The 27,860-nt window shown below is 45.6% G+C and overlaps 1 protein-coding gene across 1 annotated transcript; it reads right to left on the reverse strand.

Annotated features, from left to right (window-relative positions):
* LOC136491725 (uncharacterized) lies at window positions 1-27,860 on the reverse strand. Its single transcript, XM_066487977.1, has 3 exons — window positions 24,474-27,860; window positions 23,652-23,807; window positions 1-588 (listed from the first exon to the last, which is right to left on the reverse strand). Exons 1-3 carry the CDS (start codon window positions 27,858-27,860, stop codon window positions 1-3), a joined length of 4,131 nt encoding a protein of 1,376 aa, XP_066344074.1.

Genomic DNA, 27,860 nt, shown 5'->3' on the forward strand with positions numbered 1-27,860 from the left:
CTACGGGAGGTGTGCAAGTTTGTTGGCGGCCACGGCTAGATTGGCGCTCAGAGTTTTGAAAACGTCGTGGCCGTCAATGCGGAGGAATTCTTCATTGAGGTTGCGATGGAGGGGCCTTCCTTGTGAATCGAACTGGTTATCATGAGCGGCCTCGGCCATCGCAATGGTGCGTTCGTTATCATGGTGTTGTGCACGGTTGGCGTTCCTGTTTTCATGGGTGGCGCGTTCCTCATCTGTTTCGCCGTTCCGACAGGGGCTGTCGATACTGACGTTGAAGATTGTGCCACCCCGGAAAGGCCGGAGGAGAGGTTGCTTGGTGAAGGTCTCGATGAGGGACTCCATGGAGCCTTGAGACTCGAAGTCTGGATTTTCCTCAAGGATAGTTTGGAGGGATGTTCCGGGACCCCAGCTGGCGTGCAGCATGTTGATGGTTGGTGGAGGCTGGTCGGCGAGCCAGTTGGTGATTTTGCCCCTCAGGGCATCCTGATACGTAGCGGCGGTGTTGGTGAGCCCGAAGGGTAGGGCGGCGAGCCCGAAGGTTTGCCGAGCACTAGACACCGATAGATCTAGATCGGAAGGTGATCGGTGCTGAACAAGGGTGTCCAGAGTCGACTCAGCAATGGAGAGGCAATTGACGAGTTTCAGGCCGACCCGATCGATAGACTCGATCAGATCGTCATTGTTGACGTGCCTCCTCCGATAGCGAGGAAGCGAGCAGCGAGTGGCTGATGAAGTCGACCCCGGAAGTGGTTTCGAGATTGGATCTACGGTCGTAGGTGCGAGGGTGGTCGGCGCAGAACGGATCTGCACCGGCTCGAGAAGCTCTCTGACTCCATTGGCGTTGATGACCCACGTGATGGATCCGACCGTGAAGATCTGGCTAGGCTGCGGGAGGAACGAAGAGCCTACGAAAAAAGCCATCTTGTTCGACAAGGAAACAGTACGCACACCCCTACCTAGCGCGCCAACTGTCAATAGAATATCGTCGGCAGTCCATCGAGGGGTATCCCATGATAGTAGATTGATCGGTAGAGGAGCATGTAATCAAGAACAATAAGGCAACAGAGACACGTGAGTTATACAGGTTCAGGCCATTAGTATGACGTAATACCTTACTCCTATGGTCTGTTGGTTTGTATTAGCTATCGTATGATTTGCCGTGATTTTGTAGGGGGTCCCTGCCCGCCTTATATAGTCTGGGGGGCAAGGTTACAAGTCGGTTAGATCTGAGAGATAACCGGAAAGTAATAACAGATTACAAGAAACATGGGATTGTGCATATCCTATCAGACTACGTGACATCTTCCGGATATCCTTCCCATGCCTTGTGGGAGGCGCCGAGCAGAATCGTGCCCCGCAAGGCTCCTTCTCGTGGGCTGGACCGCCCCTGGAGGTGTAGCCCATGTGGCCTGCCGTGTGTATCTGGGGTCATACCCCCCACATTCATCTTTGTGAAACTTTCCTTGGAATTCCCCCTTCTCTTTCTCTCTTTCGTTACTTCTTTTGCCTGAAACCCCAACCCCACCGTGAAGACACCAGTGTTCTTGGTGGCTACGGGATTCAATTTTGCCAGGGTCTTAAGAGCAAGTTCTTTAACTATGACCTAGTTGATTCTGTAAGGGATTAGTGTGTCGACTGGTTTTATGCCGCCAATCTGATCCCTTCTCTTGCTATCCACTCTGGATCTAGTCCCTTGGTTAATGACTGATGTGATAAGAACCCTATGATGACGGCTGAGGTTCAGGCAATCCAGCCATTTCTTGATAGGATAAGTATTCTGAAATAGTAGGGCTTGACCGGCTTCGGTATTGTCTCAAGCTTTCTTCGTCGCCATGTTCAGCCTCTGAAGGAGTGAGAGCACCTTGGCTTCGAGTACTCTAGGGCTGAGGATCCATCGCGCATGGTCCCAGCCCTTGAGTTGACCGACGAGGAGGTACTCGAGCGTCTCTAGAAGTTGCTGAAAGGAGCAAGCGTTGTCCCGCTTACTGTCTTCGAGTTCTCCACCAACAACCCGCCCCTAGCTGTAAGTCATCTTCTCTTCACGCGGGTACTTTCTGTATTTTTTCTACTGTATCCATTTTTGCTTAATTTTCCTTGTCTTGTTGTTTTATTCTTTTCATAGGGATTGGGGCGCAACTTTATTGACCCGATCCCTCTTGATGTCCTCCCTGCCGTGGTGAATACTGGGGAGAACTTTGCCGGGGCTTCTGTAACTAGTAAGTTCCCAATCACCATAGTGTTTCTAGGAGTTTCTTCTAGATTTGTTGATGTATATGAAGAATATGTTCCTTGTCTAGTCCCTCGAGGTCCTCGTAGTGTCTCGAAGAGGGGGCGAGTGGATGGTTCTTCATCTGGTTTACCTTCTTCCAAGAAGTCTCGCCAGCCAAGTACTCGTCCAGGTACTCTAGTTGTAGCTAGCATGCTCTTAGGTGAGCATATTAATACACTATGTCCCTTTGTCTTCTCGTTTTTGTCTTGAACCGAGTACTTTTGTTCCTTTTTCAGCTGGTGCTTTGGTGGCCTTGGTCAAGACTGAGGAGGAAGAGGACGATGATGTGCCCCTTATGTGGCCGTGAGTTGTTTTCTTATTTCCCTACACTTGAAACCTTCTTTTTGTTTTGACTTTGGTCTTGATCTTTTTGTAGTAAATGGTCATCGGGTATGAGCTCTTCTGGGCCTCCTGCATCAGGTTCTTCTATAGCTCTAGAGCTGAGTTCTTCCGTAGCTCTGGTACCGGCTATACTGCTCCTACCGCCTAGAGGCGGGGACGTTTTTGCTGCCGTGGTTCCTCCCGCGAGGTCTTCTTTTTGTTTTACAAAGAAGAAGACAGCTGGGTGAGTGGATTCTGGTTTCGTCTCTTTGCTTTTGTTTTGCTTTTCTCTTGTTCTCATTGGCGAGTTCTCTTATCAACTTTCAGGCCTTCATCTTCTCTCGTCCCCCCATCGACTTCTTATCAGCCCTCTGTTGTGCCACTGAGTACTGAGCCTCAGGACTCGCAGCGCACTATCGGTGAAGTGGCTATGGGGGCGACGAAGCTTTCTAGCGACGATGACGCTACTGATTTGGTTGCCCCAGAGGTGACCGTGGCCATTGCGGTGGGTCCTTCTGAGGGATTGGCCTTGGCTTCCCGAGAGATTGTTTTGGTTGTGCCTTCTTCGCCTTGGCCGGCTTCTCCTTCTCTTGCCTCTAGTGGTCCACTTTTGCTGATGATGTGGTGCAGTAGTTTGATGCCACTCATTGACTATCGGAGTTAACTGCTGCCTAGGGAAGCTTATCGACCCTTGTGACTTCTGTTAGAGAAAAGCTCCAGGTAAGTTTTTCTGCTATTCCTTCTTTGGATGTTCATTTTTCTTCTGTCCTTATGCTTTGTTTTTCTTTGTCTCTTTTTGCTCAGTCCTTCTCTCATGATCATACCGGCTTCTTTTTCTCATCTGAAAACGAGAAAAAGTTGTCTTCTGATGTGAGCGCCCTGAAAGCTGATCTTGACCTCCTCTAGGCTGAGATGGAGGCTGAGCGTCAAATGCATTAGGAGGAAATATCTCTTCGTGCCCAGGTTGTTGAGACCAAAAAGCAGAGGGATGCTGCTTTCTAGGAGGCTCAAAAGAATTCGGAGGCCATGATGAACTTGGAGGCTATGAAGGAGTGCAACGGTATTGCAAGTTCTTTTTGTTTCCTTCTGCATTCAAATTCTCCTTTCTACTGACTTGTTGTTTGTTGTCTTGTCCAACTCTCTGGGTTGAAAAGCAGAAGCTCTCGGAGGGCGTTGATGAAATGAAGACTCTTGTTCGTACGAGTCACAACAAGGCTGAGGAGGTAATTACTCATGCTGAGGAGGAACTTGCGCTTGCTAAGTTGATTAGGCGTGGAGATGATAGAGATCTTGTGCAGGCCCAAAAAACTATTGAAGACTTGTCTGGCAAGTTGGCGATGGCTACTGAAAACTAGAAAGCTTTGTGGGAATCCTTTCGTTTAGTAGCCGATGTTCTCTGAACTCCAGCGGATGATGGGCAATCTTGGGCTCAGTTAATTCCTCAAATTCTGACTCGTTTCCAAGAGTTTATGAAGAGGTGCGCTCAACTGTGCACCAAGAATGTCCTAGCCCAGGTCTGGGTTCTTGCTCCAGCGGCTCCTTTGTCCAAGATAGCAGAGGAAGCTGATAGTCAAGAATACATTGATGCCATTGAGAGGATGGAGCCTGAGGTTGAAGACTTAGCTAGTAGAATAGTAGATAATCTTAATATTGTTATCCCTTCTCCTAATGATGAGGCTTGATGTATTTGACCTTTATGCATGTGCCTTGTAATATGACATTATACTTCTTTTTGAAAGAAGATTTTTTGTTGATGTCTTCTTTGCCCGGATGCCATGTTTATTCCTTGGATGATTTGTCCAATTGGTCAGAGTTACTTGAATTGTCGAGTACTTTGTCTTTCTCTCGTCTTTGCCTTGTAAACAATTCTGCGCGCTATCTTGACAAACTTTCTTGATTTGTCGAGTACTTTTCTGTCCCATGTAAATAACTTGTTATATATAGGTCTTAGTGTTGACAACCTTTCTTGATCTGTCGAGTGCTTGTATGGCCTTCTTTTGTGCCATGTAAACAACTCATTATATGTAGATCTCTGTGTTCTTGGGTACTTGTTATATATAGGTCTTAGTGTTGACAACCTTTCTTGATTTGTCGAGTGCTTGTCTGGCCTTCTTTTGTGCCGTGTAAACAACTCGTTATATGTAGATCTTTGTGTTCTTGGGTATCTCCAGTGTAGCCCCCGAGCCTCTTGCTATTTGGAACAAGTAGCTGGAGGGTCTTGTCTTGAAATTGCTATGGTCTATGCTTAGGCTTAGTTTCAGTCGTTTTGGGTGTTAGCTTGTTAGCTACCCTCATCGGCATGCTCAAGCATCTTTTTAGCTATTTTGCTTCGGCCGGGATGCTCAGGCGTATTTTCAGCCATTTTGCTTTTTATTTCGGGTGTTAGCTTGTTAGCTACCCTCATCGGCGGGCTCAAGCGTCTTTTCAGCTATTTTGCTCTCGGCTGGGATGCTCAGGCATCTTTTCAGCCATTTTATTTTTTTATTTCGGGTGTTAGCTAGTTAGCTACCCTCATCGGCAGGCTCAAGCGTCTTTTCAGCTATTTTGCTCTCGGGCGGGATGCTCAGGCGTCTTTTCAGCCATTTTGCTTTTTATTTCAGGTGTTAGCTTGTTAGCTACCCTCATCGGTGGGCCCAAGCATCTTTTTAGCTATTTTGCTCTCGGCCGGGATGCTCAGCCGTCTTTTCAGCCATTTTGCATTTTTATTTCGGGTGTTAGCTTGTTAGCTACCCTCATCGGCGAGCTCAAGCGTCTTTTCAGCTATTTTGCTCTCGGCTGGGATGCTTAGGCATCTTTTTAGCCATTTTGCTTTTTATTTCGGGTGTTAGATTGTTAGCTACCCTCATCGGCGGGCTCAAGCGTCTTTTCAAATATTTTGCTCTCGGTTGGGATGCTCAGGCGTCTTTTCAGCCATTTTGTTTTTTATTTTGGGTGTTAGCTAGTTAGCTACCCTCATCGGCGGGCTCAAGCGTCTTTTCAGCTATTTTGCTCTCGGCCAGGATGCTCAGGCGTCTTTTCAGCCATTTTGCTTTTTATTTCGGGTGTTAGCTTGTTAGCTACCCTCATTGGCGGGCTCAAGCGTCTTTTTAGCTATTTTGCTCTCGGCCGGGATGCTCAGGCGTCTTTTCAGCCATTTTGCATTTTTATTTCGGGTGTTAGCTTGTTAGTTACCCTCATCGGTGAGCTCAAGCGTCTTTTCAGCTATTTTGCTCTCGGCTGGGATGCTCAGGCGTCTTTTTAGACATTTTGTTTTTTTTATTTCGGGTGTTAGCTAGTTAGCTAACCTCATCGGCGGGCTCAAGCGTCTTTTCAGCTATTTTGCTCTCGGCCGAGATGCTCAGGCGTCTTTTCAGCCATTTTGCTTTTTTATTTCAGGTGTTAGCTTGTTAGCTACCCTCATCGGCGGGCTCAAGCATCTTTTTAGCTATTTTGCTCTCGGCCGGGATGCTCAGCCATCTTTTCAGCCGTTTTGCATTTTTATTTCGGGTGTTAGCTTGTTAGCTACCCTCATCGGCGAGCTCAAGCATCTTTTCAGCTATTTTGCTCTCGGCTAGGATGCTCAGGCGTCTTTTCAGCCATTTTGCTTTTTATTTCGGGTGTTAGATTGTTAGCTACCCTCATTGGCAGGCTCAAGCGTCTTTTCAGCTATTTTGCTCTCGGCCAGGATGCTCAGGCGTCTTTTTAGCCATTTTGTTTTTTATTTTGGGTGTTAGCTAGTTAGCTACCCTCATCGGTGGGCTCAAGCGCCTTTTCAGCTATTTTGCTCTCGGACGGGATGCTCAGGCGTCTTTTCAGCCATTTTGCTTTTTATTTCAGGTGTTAGCTTGTTAGCTACCCTCATTGGCGGGCTCAAGCGTCTTTTTAGCTATTTTGCTCTCGGCCGTGATGCTCAGGCGTCTTTTCAGCCATTTCGCATTTTTATTTCGGGTGTTAGCTTGTTAGCTACCCTCATCGGTGAGCTCAAGCATCTTTTCAACTATTTTGCTCTTGGCTGGGATGCTCAGGCGTCTTTTCAGCCATTTTGCTTTTTATTTCGGGTGTTAGATTGTTAGCTACCCTTATCGGTGGGCTCAAGTGTCTTTTTAGCTATTTTGCTCTCGGCCGGGATGCTCAGGCGTCTTTTCAGCCATTTTGCATTTTTATTTCGGGTGTTAGCTTGTTAGCTACCCTCATCGGCGGGCTCAAGCGTCTTTTCAGCTATTTTGCTCTCGGCCGGGATGCTTAGGCGTCTTTTTGGCCATTTTACATTTAAGAAACAACTCGGAGAAAGCCATGATGATACATATGTTTGTCGAGAGAGAATCATCTTTATTGATCATGAATATTGATGTGTCACAATGATACATATGTTTTTGGTGAGGGCTATCTTTGTTGATCATGAACGTTGATCTCTTGTGTCTTGTACACATATTTTCCCTTGAGTTGTTTTCATGCGTAGAATCTTCGTAGCTTACTGATGTGCCATGTATTGTTGACTTCTTTTCTGTCTTTAGTTATGAGCTTGTATGTGCCTGGTCCGATGACTTTTGTGATGATAAAAGGACCTTCTCATGGACTAAGTAGTTTGTGGCGTCCATTGGTTTTTTGTATTCTTCTTAGTACTAGGTCTCTGACTTGTAATGATCTAGACTGTGTATTTTTGTTGTAGTGGCGCCTTAGTCCTTGGAGGTATTTTGCTGATTGTAGGGTAGCGTTTACTCTGACTTCTTCTGTACTGTCGAGTTCTAATCTTCGGGTGTGTTCTACTTCTCCTTTGTCATATTGCTCTATCCTTGGTGACGTCCAGATCAAGTCTACGGGTAGTACGGCTTCTGATCTGTACATCAGGAAGAAAGGTGAGTATCCGGTGGCTCTGCTTATTTGAGTTCGTAGCCCCCATACAACCTTGGGTAATTCTTCAATCCATTTTGATCCATAGTCTACTAGTTCTTCATGTAGTCTTGGTTTCAATACGGCTAGTATGAGTCCATTAGCCCTTTCTACCTACCCGTTGGCTTCTGGATGTGCGACTGATGCGTAATCTATGCTAAAGCCACAATCTTGTGCCCAACTTTTGAATTCTATAGCTGTGAAGGGAGAACCCAAATCTATGATGATTCGATTGGGCATGCCGAAGCGGTGCATAATGTCTTGGATGAACTCGACTGCTTTGGCTGTGCTATATTTTGCGAGTGGTTTGTATTCGATCCACTTGGTGAACTTGTCAATTGCTACAAAGATGTACTTGAATCCGCCTTTTGCTTTCTTGAGAGGTCCTACTTGATCCAGCCCCCAGCAGGAGAAGGTCCAAGTAGGTGGTATGTAGATGAGGTTGTGGGCTAGCACATGAGCCTGTCTTGCGAACATCTGATAACTTTTGCATCTTCTGATGAGTTCTTCTACGTCTTTCAAAGCGGTTGGCCAGTAGAAACCAGTGCGAAATGCTTTGCCGACTAGTGTTCTTGAAGCAGCATGATTTCCACAGCAACCTGAGTGTATTTCGTCTAGGATTTGTTTGCCTTCTTCAAATGAGATGCATTTTAGGAGTACTCCTGATGATGCGGCTCTTCTATAGAGCTTGTCTCCTACTAGGACGTAATTCTTGCTTCTGCGGATAACTCGTGTGGCTTCCTATTTTTCCGTTGGCAACTTATTCTCTTTCATGTAATCAATAAAAACCTGGGTCCATGAAGTGGTGATTACCAAGATCTGGTTGTCTTTGGCTGAGATTTTAGGGGTTATCTCACCGGGTTGTTTGATAGTGGGAGCTGATAGCTCCTCTATGAATACACCGGGTGGGACCTTTGCCCTATCTGATCCAAGCTTGGCGAGGATGTCTGCCGCAATATTAGAATCCCGCAGGACATGTAGAATTTCTAATCCTTGGAAAAGTTTTTCGAGTTTTCGGATTTTAGCACAGTAAGCACCCATGTTTTCTTTGGTGCAATCCCAATCTTTGTTGACTTGGTTGATGACTACTGCCGAATCACTGTATATGAGTAATCGCTTGATTCCGAGGGTAATTGCCACTCGTAGCCCGAGGATGAGAGCTTCATATTCTACTTCATTGTTGGTAGCTTGCCATAATATCTGAAGGACATACTTGAGTTGTTTTCTGTCTAGAGAAATTAGGAGGACGCCTACACCGGCTCTGCCTAGCTTGAGTGATCCATCAAAGTACATCTTCCAATGATCAAGGATGGTGCTTGACACGGGTTGTTGAATTTCTGTCCATTCGGTAACAAAATCAGTAAGGGCTTAGGATTTAATTGCTTTCCGCGGGGTGAAATTGATGTTGAGAGCACCGAGTTCAACTGCCCACTTGGATATGCGCCCTGTTGCATCTTTGTTGTGTAAGATGTCTCCTAGTGGAAAATCTATCACCACGGTAATCTTGTGGCTTTCAAAATAGTGACGAAGCTTGCGTGAAGTGATCAGTAGGGTGTATAGTAGTTTTTGCACATGTGGGTACTGGATTTTTGATTCTGACAGTACTTCGCTGATGTAGTATACTGGGCGTTGTACTTTATACACGCGCCCTTCTTCTTCTCTTTCCACTACTATTGCCGTGCTGACTACAGTAGAAGTTGCCGCAATGTATAGCATCATGTCTTCATCTTTCTTTGTAGGTGTTAGGACTAGTGAGGATGTGAGGTATGCCTTAAGTTTCTTGAAAGCTTCAATGGCTTCTTCTGTCCACTCGAACTTGTCTGTCTTCTTTAGCAATTTAAAGAAAGGTAACCCTTTTTCGCCGAGTCTCGAAATGAAACAATTGAGTGCCGCCATGTAGCCTATTAGTTTTTGTACATCTTTGATGCTTCGAGGAGGGCCCATCTCTATTATGGCTCGAATTTGCTTGGCGCTTGCTTCGATTCCGCGATGACTGACCAAGAATCTGAGTAGTTGTCCTGAAGGAACTCCGAATACACACTTGTTTGGGTTCAATTTCCACCTCCATCTTTTCAGATTCTCGAAGGTTTGTTTTAAGTCTTCAATCAGTGCATCTGGGTTCTTTGTTTTTACAACCACGTCATCCACGTATGCTTCTACATTTTCACCGATCTGATCTCCAAGTCATGTTTGGATAGCTCTTTGGTAAGTGGCTCCAGCATTCTTGAGTCCAAATGACATGGTCTTGTAGCAGTAGGCGTCGAACAGAGTGATGAAAGATGTCTTGCTTTGGTCCTGTTCTTTCAATGCGATCTGGTGATATCCGGAATAGCAGTCCAGAAAGGATAATAGGGCAGATCCTGCTGTTGAATCAACTATCTGATCAATGCGTGGTAGCCTGAACAGATCTTTCGGGCAGTGTTTGTTGAGATCTATGTAGTCGACACACATGCGCCACTCGTCCATATTCTTTTTCTGTACTAGAACTGGGTTTGCTAGCCAATCTGGATGAAGGATTTCTCTGATGAATCCGGCTGCCATTAGTTTTGTAATTTCCTTTTTAATTGCTGCCTTCTTGTTGGGAGAGAATTGTCATAGTCGTTGTTTCATAGGCTTAGAGCCTTCATTGATATCAATTCTGTGCTCAGCTAACTCTCTTGGGACCCCTGGCAAGTCGGCTGGCTTCTAAGCAAAGATATCTTTGTTGTCCCAAAGAAAGTTTGTGAGCGCGAGTTCCTATTTTGCTGATAGGTGTGCACTGATGGTTGCCGTTTTTGAGGGATCACCGGTGCCCAGGTCGATTTGCTTGACGTCGGCTTCTTTTGGTGGTGCTAGGATGCTTAGCTTTTTAGCTGGTATCTCTAGTTCTTCTTGACTTATTTCTGCGGCAATAGTGACTATTTCTTTTCTTCCATCGTTTGCTTGTGCTCTTGCTGCAATTTGAATAGCCTGCACATCACAGTCAAATGCGCGCTTTAAATCACTCCGAAGAGAAAGAACACCGTTAGGCCCTGGCATCTTAAGCAATAGGTATGGATAATGCGGTATTGCCATGAATTTTGCTAGTGCCAAGCGCCCGAGGATTGCGTGATATGATGAATCAAAGTCTGCGACTTCAAACTTGATGAACTCTGTATGGTAGTTTGAGGGAGTTCCAAAGGTAACCGGTAGAGTGATTTGTCCAAGTGGCATTGTTGCCTTGCCGGGTACTATGCCATAAAAAGGTGTGCTTGTTGGTGTGATCATCCTGGCGAGTTATAGTCCCATCTTCCTTAGAGTTTCTGAAAAAATGATGTTGAGTCTGGCTCCTCCATCGATTAGTACTTTTGTAACGGTTATACCGACAATGGTTGGATCTAGAACCAGTGGGTAATGGCCTACGTTTCCTACGCTGGTCCATTGGTCTTCTCTTGAAAATTGGATTGGATACTCTGACCAATTGAGATATCTTGGTGTAGCAGGTTCTGCTGCCATGATGGTTCATAACGCTAGTTTTTCTTGATGTTTGCTTCTAGAATCTGGAACCCCAGCAAAGATTACTGCCATTGTTCCCCTAGAGTTTTGGAATCCCTTATCTTCAAGGTTGTCTCCTTTTTTCTAATTGTCTTCTTTATTGTTTCCCTTGCTATCTTTTCTAGTGTATCTTTCGTTGAAGCTGTAGCAATTTTCGATGGTGTGCTTTTCGTTGGGGTGCAAGGGGCAACATATGTTCTCAATGTCATCATATCTTCTGGGCTTGGTAAATTTCTTTGATTTGTCAGCCATTGCTACTGTGTTGTCTAGACCACGCTTTCTCTCCTGATGTCTGCTGTTTCAAGGAATTTGCCTGTCCGGGTTGTCTTTGTTGTTTCTATCCAGGAATCTTTCTCGTGTCTTCTCCTCTGCAGTAATCATCTTTTCCACCGTTCTTCTGAATTCTTCATTGTTTCTTGGGTTTTCTTTGCAGAAGTCTTGAAATTGCCACCTAGCCATGATTCTGTGAAAGAAGGCTTCGATTACTTCTCGTTGTGTGATGTCATGTACTTAAGCTCGTAGTTCACCAAATCATCGATAGTAATTTTTGAGACTTTCACCTCCTTTCTATTTGAGTCCTTTTAGCTCTACGTGGGTGATTGGATGTGTAATAATTCCTGCAAAATTTTCACAGAAAGCTCTTTGCAAGTCTTCCCAATTTCTGATTGATCCTAGATTCAATTTGTCAAACCATTGGAGTGGCATGGTTTCTAGGGCCATGGGAAAGAACAAGGTCTTGATGTCATCGTCTCCTCTGGCTAATTCAATCGATTGTGAGTAAATCCTAAGCCATTGCTTTGGTTTGGTCTTGCCATCATACTTAGAGTGGTTAGATGGCTTGAACTTGTGAGGTAGTCATATTGAAGCAAGTCTGTTCGCAAAATAGGGGAATCTATCAAGCGTTCTGGCTTCCGTATATTCTGATTCTGCCCCCCTTCTTGCCAACTGTCGTCTTGGTGAGAGTAGTTCTGCGTCTAGTCGGTGTTAGCCTTTGCGTTGGATTGATCGTACAGTGTTGTGTTGTACAATTGTTGTCTCAAACCTCTAGACTCAAGGAGCCCTGCCCTCCTTTATATAGTCAGGAGGCCAGAGTCCTAGTCGGTTTACAATGAGAGTTCCTAGTAGGATTACAGGATAATACTACTACTAAGATTACAGGGGAAGAATCCTAGTCAGGCTAGTTCTTCTCCCATCCTTGTGGGGTATCCCATGGGTCCCGCACCGACAGTAACATAGGCTTGGAAATCATTTTGCATGCACCCGGTGGAGCTCCTTGGTGACGTGGGTCATGTGGAATCTCTCTTCTTTTTGTTTAGAGGTAGTGTTAGCGTCAGTGCAAGAATGGTGCATGGTTTGCACAAGACGTACCATAGGCTCAGATATCGTTTTGGTCGCACCCGATGGTACCACTAGGTGACGAGGCTCAAGTGGAAGCTCATTTCGGTACGTTTGGAGATAGTGCTAATCTTGACACAAGACAGGTGCATGGTTTGCGTCGAGCATATACCATAGGCTAGGAAATCATTTTGGATGCACCCAATGGAACTCCTAGGTGACGTGGGTCATGTTAAATCTCACTTCTTTCCTTTTGGAGACAGTGTTAGTGTCAGTGTAAGATAGGTGTATGGTTTGCGCTAGACGTACCATAGGCTCTGAGATCATTTTGGACGCAACCGATGGCACCACTAGGTGATGAGGCTCAAGTGGAAGCTCGTTTCGGTCCATTTAGAGATAGTGCTAGTCTTGACGCAAGATACGTGTACGGTTTGCGTCGAGCGTAACATAGGCTCGGAAATAATTCTACATGCAACCGATGGAGCTCCTGGTGACGTGGGTCATGTGGAATCTCTCTTCTTTCCGTTTGGAGGTAGTGTTAGTGAACCAATGGTACCACTAGGCGACAAGGCTCTAGTGGAAGCTCGTTTCGGTCTGCTTAGATATAGTGCTAATCTTGACGCAAGATAGGTGCACGGTTTGCGTTGAACGTGACATAGGCTCGGAAATCATTTTGCATGCACCCGATGGAGCTCCTTGGTGACATGGGTCATGTGGAATCTCTCTTCTTTCTGTTTGGAGGTAATGTTAGCGTCGGTGCAAGATAGGTGCATGGTTTGCACTAGACATACCATAGGCTCATAAATCGTTTTGGTCGCACCCGATGGTACCACAAGGTGACGATGCTCAAGTGGAAGCTCATTTCGGTACGTTTGGAGATAGTGCAAATCTTAACGCAAGATAGATGCATGGTTTGCGTCGAACGTACCATAGGCTAGGAAATCATTTTGGATGCACCCAATGGAACTCCTAGGTGACGTGGGTTATGTGGAATCTTACTTCTTTCGGTTTGGAGACAGTGTTAGTGTCGGTGCAAGATAGGTGCATGGTTTGCGCTAGACGTACCATAGGCTCTAAGATCATTTTGGACGCAACTGATGGGACCACTAGGTGATAAGGCTCAAGTGGAAGCTCGTTTTAGTCCACTTAGAGATAGTGCTAATCTTGACGCAAGATCACGGTTTGCGTCGAACGTAACATAGGCTTGGAAATCATTTTGCATGCACCCGATGGAGCTCCTTGGTGATGTGGGTCATGAGGAATCTCTCTTCTTTCTGTTTGGAGGTAGTGTTAGCGTCGGTGCAAGATAGGTGCATGGTTTGCACTAGGCATACCATAGGCTCAGAAATCATTTTGGTCGCACCCGATGGTACCACAAGGTGACGATGCTCAAGTGGAAGCTCATTTCGGTACGTTTAGAGATAGTGCCAATCTTAACACAAGATAGATGCACAGTTTGCGTCGAACGTACCATAGGCTAGGAAATCATTTTGGATGCACCCAATGGAACTCCTAGGAGACGTGGGTCATGTTGAATCTCACTTCTTTCCTTTTGGAGACAGTGTTAGTGTCGGTGCAAGATAGGTGTATGGTTTGCGCTAGACGTACCATAGGCTCTGAGATCATTTTGGATGCAACCGATGGCACCACTAGGTGACGAGGCTCAAGTGGAAGCTCGTTTTGGTCTGTTTAGAGATAGTGCTAATCTTGACACAAGATAGGTGTACGGTTTGCGTCGAGCGTAACATAGGCTCAGAAATCATTCTACATGCACCCGATGGAGCTCCTTGGTGACGTGGGTCATGTGGAATCTCTCTTCTTTCCGTTTGGAGGTAGTGTTAGTGAACCGATGGTACCACTAGGTGACAAGGCTCTAGTGGAAGCTTGTTTTGGTCCTCTTAGATATAGTGCTAATCTTGACGCAAGATAGGTGCACGGTTTGCATCGAATGTAACATAGGCTCGGAAATCATTTTGCATGCACCTGATGGAGCTCCTTGGTTACATGGGTCATGTGGAATCTCTCTTCTTCCTATTTGGAGGTAGTGTTAGCGTCGGTGGAACCACAAGGTGACGATGCTCAAGTGGAAGCTCATTTCAGTACGTTTGGAGATAGTGCTAATCTTAACGCAAGATAGATGCACGGTTAGCGTCGAACTTACCATAGGCTAGGAAATCATTTTGGATGCACCCAATGGAACTCCTAGGTGACGTGGGTTATGTGGAATCTTACTTCTTTTGGTTTGGAGACAGTGTTAGTGTCGGTGCAAGATTGGTGCATAGTTTGCGGTAGACGTACCATAGGCTCTGAGATCATTTTGGACAAAACCGATGGGACCACTAGGTGACAAGGCTCAAGTGGTCCTCTTAGATATAGTGCTAATCTTGACGCAAGATAGGTGCATGGTTTGTGTCGAACGTAACATAGGCATGGAAATCATTTTGCATGCACCCGATGGAGCTCCTTGGTGACGTGGGTCATGTGGAATCTCTCTTCTTTCTGTTTGGAGGTAGTGTTAGCGTTGGTGCAAGATAGGTGCATGGTTTGCTCTAGACATACCATAGGCTCATAAATCGTTTTAGTCACACCCGATGGTACCCCCAGGTGACGATGCTCAAGTGCAAGCTCGTTTCGGTACGTTTGGAGATAGTGCTAATCTTAACGCAAGATAGATGCACGGTTTGTGTCGAACGTAACATAGGCTAGGAAATCATTTTGGATGCACCCAATGGAACTCCTAGGTGATGTGGGTCATGTTGAATCTCACTTCTTTCCTTTTGGAGACAGTGTTAGTGTCGGTGCAAGATAGGTGTATGGTTTGCACTAGACGTACCATTGGCTCTGAGATCATTTTGGACGCAACCGATGGCACCACTAGGTGACGAGGCTCAAGTGGAAGCTTGTTTTGGTCCGTTTAGAGATAGTGCTAATCTTGACGCAAGATAGGTGTATGGTTTGCGTCGAGCGTAACATATGCTCGGAAATCATTCTGCATGCACCCGATGGAGCTCCTTGGTGACGTGGGTCATGTGGAATCTCTCTTCTTTCCATTTGGAGGTAGTGTTAGTGAACCGATGGTACCACTAGGTGACAAGGCTCTAGTGAAAGCTCGTTTCGGTCCTCTTAGATATAGTGCTAATCTTGACGCAAGATAGGTGCATGGTTTGTGTCGAACGTAACATAGGCTTGGAAAGCATTTTGCATGCACCCGATGGAGCTCCTTGGTGACGTGGGTCATGTGAAATCTCTCTTCTTTCTGTTTGGATGTAGTGTTAGCGTCGGTGCAAGATAGGTGCATCGTTTGCACAAGACATACCATAGGCTCAGAAATCATTTTGGTCGCACCCGATGGTACCACAAGGTGACGATGCTCAAGTGAAAGCTCATTTCGGTATGTTTAGAGATAGTGCTAATCTTAACACAAGATAGATGCACAGATTGCGTCGAACGTACCATAGGCTAGGAAATCATTTTGGATGCACCCAATGGAACTACTAGGTGACGTGGGTTATGTGGAATCGTACTTCTTTTAGTTTGGAGATAGTGTTAGTGTCGGGGCAAGATAGGTGCATGGTTTGTGCTAGACGTACCTTAGGCTCTGAGATCATTTTGGACGCAACTGATGATACAACTAGTTGACAAGGCTCAAGTGGAAGCTCGTTTCGGTTCGCTTAGAGATTGTGGTAATCTTGACGCATGACAGGTGCACGGTTTGCGTCGAACGTAACATAGGCTTGGAAATCATTTTGCATGCACTCGATGGAGCTCCTTTGTGACGTGGGTCATGTGGAATCTCTCTTCCTTCTGTTTGGAGGTAGTGTTAGCGTCGGTGCAAGATAGGTGCACGGTTTGCACTAGACATACTATAGGCTCATAAATCATTTTGGTCGCACCCGACAGTACCACTAGGTGACGAGGCTCAAGTGGAAGCTCATTTCGGTACGTTTGGAGATAGTGCTAATCTTGACGCTAGATAGGTGCACGGTTTACGTTGAACATATACCATAGGCTAGGAAATCATTTTGGAAGCACCCAATGAAACTCCTAGGTGACGTGGGTCATGTTGAATCTCACTTCTTTCCTTTTGGAGACAGTGTTAGTGTCAGTGCAAGATAGTTGTATGGTTTGCGCTAGACCTACCATATGCTCTGAGATCGTTTTGGACACAACCGATGGCACCACTAGGTGACGAGGCTCAAGTGGAAGCTCATTTCGGTCCGTTTAGAGATAGTGCTAATCTTGACGCAAGATATGTGCACGGTTTGCATCAAGGGTAACATAGGCTCGGAAATCATTCTGCAAGCACCCGATGGAGCTCCTTGGTGACGTGGGTCATGTGGAATCTCTCTTCTTTCTGTTTGGAGGTAGTGTTAGCATCGGTGCAAGATAGGTGCATGGTTTGCACTAGACATACCATAGGCTCAGAAATCATTTTGGTCGCACCCGATGGTACCACAAGGTGACGATGCTCAAGTGGAAGCTCATTTCGGTACGTTTGGAGATAGTGCTAATCTTAACACAAGATAGATGCATGGTTTGCGTCGATCGTACCATAGGCTAGGAAATCATTTTGGATGCACCCAATGGAACTACTAGGTGACGTGGGTTATGTGGAATCGTACTTCTTTCAGTTTGGAGACAGTGTTAGTGTCGGTGCAAGATAGGTGCATGGTTTGCGCTAGACGTACCATAGGCTCTGAGATCATTTTGGACGCAACCAATGGTATGACTAGGAGACAAGGCTTAAGTGGAAGCTCATTCCGGTCCGCTTAGAGATAGTGCTAATCTTGACGCATGATAGCTGCACAGTTTGTGTCGAACGTAACATAGGCTTGGAAATCATTTTGCATGCACCTGATGGAGCTCCTTTGTGACGTGGGTCATGTGGAATCTCTCTTCTTTCTGTTTGGAGGTAGTGTTAGCGTCGGTGCAAGATAGGTGCATGGTTTGCACTAGACGTACTATAGGCTCAGAAATCATTTTGGTCGCACCCGATGGAACCACTAGGTGACGAGGCTCAAGTGGAAGCTTATTTCGGTACGTTTGGAGATAGTGCTAATCTTGATGCAAGATAGGTGCTCGGTTTGCATTGAACATATACCATAGGCTAGGAAATCATTTTGGAAGCACCCAATGAAACTCCTAGGTGACGTGGGTCATGTTGAATCTCACTTCTTTCCTTTTAGAGACAGTGTTAGTGTCGGTGCAAGATAGTTGTATGGTTTGTGCTAGACCTACCATACGCTCTGAGATCATTTTGGACGCAACCGATGGCACCACTAGGTGACGAGGCTCAAGTGGAAGCTTGTTTTGGTCCGTTTAGACATACTGCTAATCTTGACGCAACATATGTGCATGGTTTGCATCGAGCGTAACATAGGCTCGGAAATCATTCTGCATGCACCCGATGGAGCTCCTTGGTGACGTGGCTCATGTGGAATATCTCTTCTTTCTGTTTGGAGATAGTGTTAGTGTCGGTGCAAGATAGGTGCATGGTTTGCACTAGACATACCATAGGCTCAGAAATCATTTTAGTCGCACCCGATGGTACCACAAGGTGATGATGCTCAAGTGCAAGCTCGTTTCGGTACGTTTGGAGATAGTGCTAATCTTAACGCAAGATAGATGCACGGTTTGTGTCGAACGTAACATAGGCTAGGAAATCATTTTGGATGCAACCAAGGGAACTCCTAGGTGACGTGGGTCATGTTGAATCTTGATATGAACCCGCTAGGGTTTATGGACGATCTTTCGATGAGAGGCGTGAGATCACTCGATTTGGTGGATGGAGATGACGTTCACGGCCCGACTACAGCCTTCCAAGACCGCGCCTTAGCAACCGATACACCACCTCCAAAGGCCGTCACGATCTTGTGGAGCGCGACAACCAGCCACTAGGGCTCCCGTCCTGCAAGCAATCGAAGAACTAGCAAGAACAAGGAAACAAGCACTGAATTTGCAAGATGGAATTGAAAGCCTCAAACTGAATCTTATTTTGAGTGGGGTTCCGAAGACAAGGAGACGGGCGGCTGGATCAGCACGCACGCCTACAAGCAAGTAGCAAAGGCTAAACTTGATCTAAACAAAACCCAAGTGTTCCTGGTGGCGGCTAAGGGGTATATGATGTGTGGAGGACGACCACAAGAGAGTTTGGGTCATGCTCCAACCCTAGGACGCATCCCTACTGGACTCTAAACGATACAAGCCCATTGGGCTAACTTAAGGTGGCGCAGCACCCTGGACAGAATAGACCTCTTGGTGATTTTTGGGCTGTTGACGCCGTTTATGAGAAGGTATGAGTATGAGGTCAGATCCGTATGAAAGTAGACTTTATTAGCTTTCCAACAAGTCCAGAATCACCCCAATCCGACTCCGTATGTAACTGTGGCGACTGTCGCAAGTTGGAGGTGTGCTGCAGTCCGAATCCAGCCTACGCAAGTCCTTTTCCCTTTCGTTCTTCTCCTTGATTCCTAATCAAAACAAGAGTGCACGTGTCTCCAAGATCTAAACAGGATGGACAAGAGCTCAAGAAGGAACTCACTTGATGATTAAGTGTTCGAGCACGAGCACGGGTAATAGGACCAGCAGGTGTCGGCGTGGACGGCGTGGATGTATGATCGGTGTTGATGTCCTCATCATCCTCCCTTTCTTGAATTTGAGTCGTCCTCGACTCAAGCTCATCTTCCTCACCCAAATAAGGCTTCAAATCTGCAATGTTAAATGTGGGACTAACCCCAAAATCTGCAGGAAGATCAAGCTTATATGCATTCTCATTTATTCGTTGCATCACTTTAAAAGGACCATCCGCTCTAGGCATCAATTTAGATTTTCTTAATTCAGGAAACCTATCCTTTCACAAATGCAACCAAACCAAATCTCCAGGTTCAAGAATCAATTCCCTTCTACCTTTATCTCCAGCAAATTTGTACTTAGCATTCATGCGCTCTATGTTTTCTTTAGTGGTTTCATGTAGTTTTAGCATCAATTCAGCACGTTGCTTAGCATCAAAATTCAACTTTTCAGAACTTGGCAATGGCATTAAATCAATAGGAGCACGTGGTAACAAGCCATAAACAATCTCAAAGGGACACATCTTCGTAGTAGAATGCAGCGAACGATTATAAGCAAACTCAATATGAGGCAAACAATCTTCCCACATTATTCTTCTTTAAAATAGTCCTTAACATAGTAGACAAAGTTCTATTCACAACTTCAGTTTGACCATCAGTTTGGGGGTGACAAGTGGTGGAAAATAAAAGCTTAGTCCCCAATTTGGCCCATAAAGTTCTCCAAAAATGGCTAAGAAATTTAGCATCATGATCAGAAACAATTGTATTTGGCACACCATGCAAGCGAACAACTTCTCGAAAGAACAAATCAGCAATATTTGTAGCATCATTAGTTTTATGACATGGTATGAAATGTGCCATTTTAGAGAATCGATCCACAACCACAAAAACACTATCTCGCCCTTTCCTAGTCCGTGGCAATCCCAACACAAAATCCATAGAAATATCCTCCCAAGGAGCACTAGGAACAGGAAGAGGCATATACAAACCGTGTGGATTCAATCGGGACTTAGCCTTTTGACATGTTGTGCAGCGAGCAACAAATCTCTCCACGTCTCGTCGCATCTTTGGCCAAAAGAAATGACCAGCAAGAATGTCCTCCGTCTTCTTCGCTCCAAAATGCCCCATCAAGCCACCTCCATGCGCTTCCTGCAGCAACAACAAGCGAACGGAGCTAGCTGGAATGCATAGCTTGTTAGCTCTAAACACAAACCCATCATTGAGGATGAATTTGTTCCACGTTTTCCCATCTTTACAATGCAGTAGCACTTCTTTAAAATCAGCATCATGAGCATATCGGTCTTTAATTGTTTCTAACCCAAAGATCTTGTAATCAAGTTGATTCAGCAAAGTATATCTCCTAGACAATGCATCTACAATGATATTATCCTTCCCTTTCTTGTGTTTGATAACATAAGGAAAAGATTCAATAAATTCAACCCATTTTGCATGTCTACGATTCAGTTTTCCTTGACTACGAATATGCTTCAAAGATTCATGATCAGAATGTATAACAAATTCTTTGGGCCACAAATAATGCTGCCATGTTTCTAATGTCCGCACTAGAGCATATAATTCCTTATCATATGTAGAATAATTAAGAATAGGCCCGCTCAATTTCTCACTAAAGTATGCAACAGGTTTTCCTTCTTGTAACAAAACACCACCCAATCCAATTCCACTCGCATCACATTCAAGCTCGAAAGTCTTATTAAAATCAGGGAGTTGGAGTAGAGGTGCATGTGTTAACTTATCTTTCAGCACATGGAAGGCGTGCTCTTGTGCTTTGCCCCAAGAAAAGGGCACTCCCTTCTTTGTAAGCTCATTCAATGGTGCAGCAATGGTGCTGAAGTCCTTCACAAAACGGCGATAGAAACCAGCAAGTCCTAGGAAACTCCGCACTTGTGTGACCATCGTGGGTATAGGCCATCCTTGTATAGCTTCCACCTTGGCTTTATCAACCTCAATTCCCTGTGGAGTGACAACATAGCCAAGAAACGATACTCGATCGGTGCAGAAAGTGCACTTCTCAAGGTTACCAAACAAACATGCATCACGTAGAGCATTGAAAATAGCACGTAAGTGATCAAGGTGTTCATCCATGGATTTGCTATAAATCAGTATATCATCAAAGTAGACGATAACAAATTTCCCAATGAAAGCACGCAAAACCTCGTTCATTAATCTCATGAAAGTACTAGGTGCATTAGTTAACCCAAAAGGCATGACTAACCACTCATATAGACCGAACTTGGTTTTGAAAGCAGTTTTCTATTCATCTCCCAATTTCATACGAATCTGGTGGTACCCACTACGCAAATCAACCTTTGAAAACCTACTTGGATTCGGCCAACAGAGAGGAACAGCCAATTCCTTGTCCGATTCAAACTTCAAACCCTACTTGGATTCGGCCAACAGAGAGACTATATGATAGCGCGTGTTGTGATAGAACATGACAAGAACTCAAAACTCTAAAGGACTAAAACTAAGACAAGCAACTTGACACAACCGATGCAACCGATGACTCAACAAGCCCTAACTAGGTAGCACTAGCCATGGCCCAAAGGTCTATAGGATTGTAGGAAACTAATCTACTATTTTTTTGGCTTTTTTGGACTATAGGAAAAATAAAAACAGCGAAGAATTACAAGTCTCTCACCGATAAACCTTGCTCTGATACCAACTGATATGAACCCGCTAGGGTTTATGGACGATCTTTCGATGAGAGGCGTGAGATCACTCGATTTGGTGGATGGAGATGACGTTCACGGCCCGACTACAGCCTTCCAAGACCGCACCTTAGCAACCGATACACCACCTCCAAAGGCCGTCACGATCTTGTGGAGCGCGACAACCAGCCACTAGGGCTCCCGTCCTGCAAGCAATCGAAGAACTAGCAAGAACAAGGAAACAAGCACTGAATTTGCAAGATGGAATTGAAAGCCTCAAACTGAATCTTATTTTGAGTGGGGTTCCAAAGACAAGGAGACGGGCGGCTGGATCAGCACGCGCGCCTACAAGCAAGTAGCAAAGGCTAAACTTGATCTAAACAAAACCCAAGTGTTCCTGGTGGCGGCTAAGGGGTATATGACATGTGGAGGACGACCACAAGAGAGTTTGGGTCATGCTCCAACCCTAGGACGCATCCCTACTGGACTCTAAACGATACAAGCCCATTGGGCTAACTTAAGGTGGCGCAGCACCCTGGACAGAATAGACCTCTTGGTGATTTTTGGGCTGTTGACGCCGTTTGTGAGAAGGTATGAGTATGAGGTCAGATCCGTATGAAAGTAGACTTTATTAGCTTTCCAACAAGTCCAGAATCACCCCAATCCGACTCCGTATGTAACCGTGGCGACCGTCGCAAGTTGGAGGTGTGCTGCAGTCCGAATCCAGCCTACGCGAGTCCTTTTCCCTTTCGTTCTTCTCCTTGATTCCTAATCAAAACAAGAGTGCACGTGTCTCCAAGATCTAAACAGGATGGACAAGAGCTCAAGAAGGAACTCACTTGATGATTAAGTGTTTGAGCACGAGCACGGGTAATAGGACCAGCAGGTGTCGGCGTGGACGGCGTGGATGTATGATCGGTGTTGATGTCCTCATCAAATCTCACTTCTTTCCTTTTGGAGACAGTGTTAGTGTCGGAGCAAGATAGGTGTATGGTTTACGCTAGACGTACCATAGGCTCTGAGATCATTTTGGACACAACCGATGGCACCACTAGGTGACGAGGCTCAAGTGGAAGCTCATTTCGGTCCGTTTAGAGATAGTGCTAATCTTGACGCAAGATAGGTGTACGGTTTGCGTCGAGCGTAACATAGGCTCGGAAATCATTCTGCATGCGCCCGATGGAGCTCCTTGGTGACATGGGTCATGTGGAATCTGATAGAAGGGGAGTGCCCGATCTTTCGGTGAGTGGAGATAATTTCGATCTGGTGGAAGTAGACCCTCACGATCCGACTACGACGAGCGAACCCGAAGCGCCAATGCAATCGCTGAACCAACTCCCGATGGTTACCAACCTCGCCGGTGCGAGATCAGCCTGATCACGAAGATCGTTTCCTGCACGCAATCGAAAAACGAACAAGAAAAAGACGCGAGCAATCACAATTATCGCTCGAAGGTGGAGTTCTGAATCACACAAAGACGGCGCGGAATTGCCGTGTTCGAGAGTAGCTAAAGCTAGATGTAAAACAAAACTCGAGTTGTAAACAAAAGGGACTCCGACTAAATAAAGGGGGCGCAGCCCCTGGAGTCCAGATCGACGGCAGGAGGGGGGGGCGCCACCAGGGAAAAGGCGGCGGCTGCCAGCCCTAGGCGCCCCACCTGGGCTGCCCTGTTGGGCCATCTTCTTATTCCGCTGGCCCTTCGTTCCTTAACAGCATGATGAAGTTTAATTCTCTCGCACGGGCCCGAGTGATTGGCCCTAGATGATCAACTGGAGGCGCCTGAGGTGCTGCTGGTGTAGATGTACTCGTGGTGTCCTCATCATCCTCCCCTTCTTGAATTGAAGTCGTCCTCGACGGCAACTCCTCATCTTCGCCCGCATAAGGTTTCAAATCTGCAACATTAAAACTCGTGGAAACACCAAACTCCACAGGCAGGTCAAGGATGTAAGCATTATCATTAATCTTGGTTAGTACTTTAAAAGGACCAGCAGCACGTGGCATCAATTTAGAACGACGTAAAGTAGGAAAACGATCCTTTCTTAAATGCAACCAAACCAGATCACCCGGTTCAAAAGTAACATGTTTTCTCCCTTTACTACCCGCAACCTGATATTTAGCATTAGCAGTAGCAATGTTTTGTTTAGTTTGTTCATGCAAGCTAATCATTTGATCAATATGTGCAGCGGCATCTATGTGTGGAGCGTCCTCAGCATCAAGAACAAACAAATCAATGGGCGCTCGAGGAATATAACCATAAACAATCTGAAAGGGACACATTTTTGTAGAAGAATGCGTTGCATGATTATAAGCAAACTCAACATGAGGCAAGCAATCCTCCCAACGTTTCAAGTTTTTATCTAAAACAGCCCTAAGCATGGTTGACAAAGTTCGATTAACCACCTCAGTTTGCCCATCAGTCTGAGGGTGACAAGTAGTGCTAAACAGCAATTTAGTTCCCATTTTATTCCACAGTGATCGCCAAAAATGACTGAGAAACTTAGCATCACGATCAGAGACTATTGTAGTTGGAATACCATGCAAACGAATAATCTCTTTAAAGAACAATTCAGCAATATTGCTAGCATCATCAGTCTTATGACAAGGTATAAAATGAGCCATTTTGGAGAAACGATCAACAACCACAAAAATACTGTCCCTCCCCTTCTTAGTTCGAGGCAATCCCAAAACAAAGTCCATAGAAATATCAAGCCAAGGGGAAGTAGGAACAGGCAAAGGCATGTACAAACCATGGTTGTTCAATCGTGACTTAGCTTTCTGGCAAGTATTGCAACGTGCAACAAGGCGCTCAACATCAGCGCGCATCCGGGGCCAAAAGAAATGAGCAGCCAGCACCTCATGCGTCTTGTAGACGCCAAAGTGCCCCATGAGACCGCCTCCATGCGCTTCCTGTAACAACAAACGACGAACCGAGCTAGCTGGAACACACAGCTTGTTAGCGCGAAACAGGAACCCGTCCTGTATGTGAAATTTGCCCCATGGTTTGCCATGAATACAATGGGCAAAAGCATCTTTAAAATCAGCATCATCCACATATTGATCCTTCACAGTTTGCAGGCCAAAAATTTTAAAATCTAACTGTGATAGCATGGTATAGCGACGAGACAAAGCATCAGCAATAACATTTTCTTTCCCGCTCTTGTGTTTAATAATGTAAGGAAAAGACTCAATGAATTCTACCCATTTAGCATGACGACGGTTCAGGTTTGTTTGGGTACGAATATGTTTTAAAGCCTCATGATCAGAATGAATTATAAACTCGCGATGCCAAAGGTAGTGCTGCCAAGTATGCAAAGTGCGCACTAAAGCATAAAGCTCCTTATCATAAGTAGAATAATTCAAGCTAGCACCACTTAATTTCTCGCTAAAATAGGCAACAGGTTTTCCTTCTTGTAACAAAACAGCACCTAGCCCAATACCGCTAGCATCACATTCAAGCTCAAACACTTTAGTAAAATCAGGCAACTGCAAGAGAGGAGAATTGGTTAACTTATCTTTCAAGGTGCTGAACGCAACCTCTTGCGAATCACTCCAAGCAAAGGGGACATCCTTCTTTGTAAGCTCATGTAGAGGCGCTGCAATGGAGCTAAAATCACGAACAAACCTGCGGTAGAAACCTGCAAGGCCAAGAAAGCTTCGAATTTGTGTGACCGTCGTCGGTGTAGGCCACGCCCGAATGGCATCGATCTTGCTGCTATCCACCTCAATACCCTGTGGAGTAACAACATAGCCAAGAAACGAGACACGTTGTGTGCAAAACATGCATTTTTCGATGTTAGCAAATAAATTGGCCGCACGCAACGCATCAAAAACAGCACGCAAATGGTCTAAATGCTCCTCCATAGACTTGCTGTAAATAAGGATATCATCAAAATAGACAACTACAAACAATCCTATGAAGGGCCTCAGAACTTCATTCATCAAACGCATAAAAGTGCTGGGAGCATTCGTCAAACCAAACGGCATAACCAACCATTCATATAACCCAAATTTCGTTTTAAAAGCCGTTTTCCATTCATCACCTAATTTCATGCGAATCTGATGGTAGCCACTACGCAAATCAATCTTAGTAAAAATAATGGCACCACTAAGCTCATCTAGCATATCATCAAGGCGTGGTATAGGATATCGGTAGCGAATGGTAATGTTATTAATAGCACGACAGTCTACACACATACGCCAAGAGCCATCTTTCTTTGGAACAAGTAACACAGGAACAGAGCAAGGGCTAAGAGACTCACGAATATAACCCTTGTCAAGCAACGCCTGTACCTGTCGCTGGATCTCCTTTGTCTCATCCGGATTTGTACGGTACGGGGCGCGGTTCGGGAGCTGTGCGCCGGGAATGAGGTCGATCTGGTGCTCAATGCCACGAAGTGGTGGAAGGCCTGGTGGCAAATCTTTTGGAAAGACATCAGCGTACTCCTGCAAAATGTTAGCAACAGCAGGGGGAATATCCAAAGACGGTGTATCATCAAGGGAAACGAGCACACGAGAGCATATAAGGGCATAGCATGGCAAAGTAGCATCGTGTAACTTATCAAAATCAGCACGTGTAGCAAGCAAAACAGGAGCATTTAACTTGATTTCAGAATTAACAGAGGTCGATGGTGCAAGTTGTTTAGCAGTTTTAGCAGCTCGAGCAAGATCATCTTTAAGAATTTGTTCAGGTGTCATTGGATGTATAATTATTTTTTGACCCTTAAACATGAGAGAATAGTGATTGGAACGACCATGATGCAAGCTATCAGTATCATATTGCCAAGGTCGCCCAAGTAACAGAGAGCATACTTCCATGGGAATAACATCACAATCGACAAAATCAGAATAAGCACCCATGGAGAAAGGAACACGGACCGAACGAGTAATTCTAATTTTCCCACCATCATTAAGCCATTGAATGTGATATGGATGTGGATGCTTACGAGTGGGTAAAGACAACTTCTCAACCAGCGCGGTACTCGCCAAATTGTTGCAGCTGCCGCTGTCAATGATGATGCGAATGGATCGCTCTTGCACAACGCCCTTGGTATGGAAAAGAGTGTGTCGCTGATTCGTCTCAGGCGTAGCGACCTGTGTACTAAGAACACGCTGCACAACAAGACTTTCATATCTATCGGCGTCGTCCGGGTTGACATGTACGTCCGTCTTTGCTGCATGGTCAGTGGCAAGCATAGCGGGTTGAATATCGTCAGAATCACTAGCGGAAGAATACTCACCATCGTCACGAATGAGCAAGGCACGCTTGTTCAGACATTCCCGAGACACATGGCCAAATCCTTGGCAACGAAAGCACTGAATATCCCGTGTGCGGCGTGTGGAAGGAACTGCACCTGTGGACGGAGGAGTACCTGCAGAAGTGGCTGCCCGCTCACGTGGTGTAGTGGTGGGTGTGGACGGTGCAGGGGGCGCGGGTGCTGAACCGGATGTCGAGCTTCGTCCTGCAAAAGAGTTAGAATATGGCTTCGAGCGGCGTCCCTGTATTTGACGTTCAGCTTTGCAAGCAAATTCAAATAATGTGGTCATATCATAATACTCTTTGTAATCAAGTATATCCTGAATTTCACGGTTTAAACCACCACGAAAACGTGCCATAGCAGCATCGTTTTCCTCAACTAACCCACACCGAATCATGCCTTTTTGCAATTCCTGGTAATAGTCCTCTACAGATTGTGAACCTTGCTGAAAACATTGCATTTTATTAAGCAAATCGCGAGCATAATAAGAAGGTACAAATCTGTATCGCATAGCAGCTTTTAATTGATCCCATGTGGTTGGAACTGTAGCGGGATGTTTTTGTTTATATTCACGCCACCAAATTAAAGCAAAATCAGTAAATTCACTAATAGCAGCTTTAACTTGAGAATTAGCAGGAATATCATGGCATGAAAATTTCTGGTCGACTTCTAATTCCCAATCAAGATATGCAGCAGGATCATATTTGCCGTTAAAAGATGGAATTTTAAATTTTATCTTAGCAAAAGAATCATTACCGGGACGGCGTGGCACACGGCGAGCGCGGCCTTTACGGTCTCCACCGTCCTGCTCCGTGTCACCAACATAATCGTTCTGGAGATCTGCGACCAGCGTGCTCAATGAGTCGAGGCGTGACACGATGGTGTCGAGCGTGGTCTTGGTGGCTGTCTGCGAGAGGTCTAGCTGATCGAACCGCTCGTTCGACGTAGTGACCGTGGAATCCATCCGTTCATGCATCGTCTTGATGTCGGTGGCAAGTCCATCAATCTGTGTCCGCATATCCTGCAGCTCATCCTTCACGTCGTCGCCGTCGCCTGCCAT

Source organism: Miscanthus floridulus, chromosome 11 (genome assembly GCF_019320115.1).
Source record: "Miscanthus floridulus cultivar M001 chromosome 11, ASM1932011v1, whole genome shotgun sequence".
NCBI classification, from domain to species: domain Eukaryota; kingdom Viridiplantae; phylum Streptophyta; class Magnoliopsida; order Poales; family Poaceae; genus Miscanthus; species Miscanthus floridulus.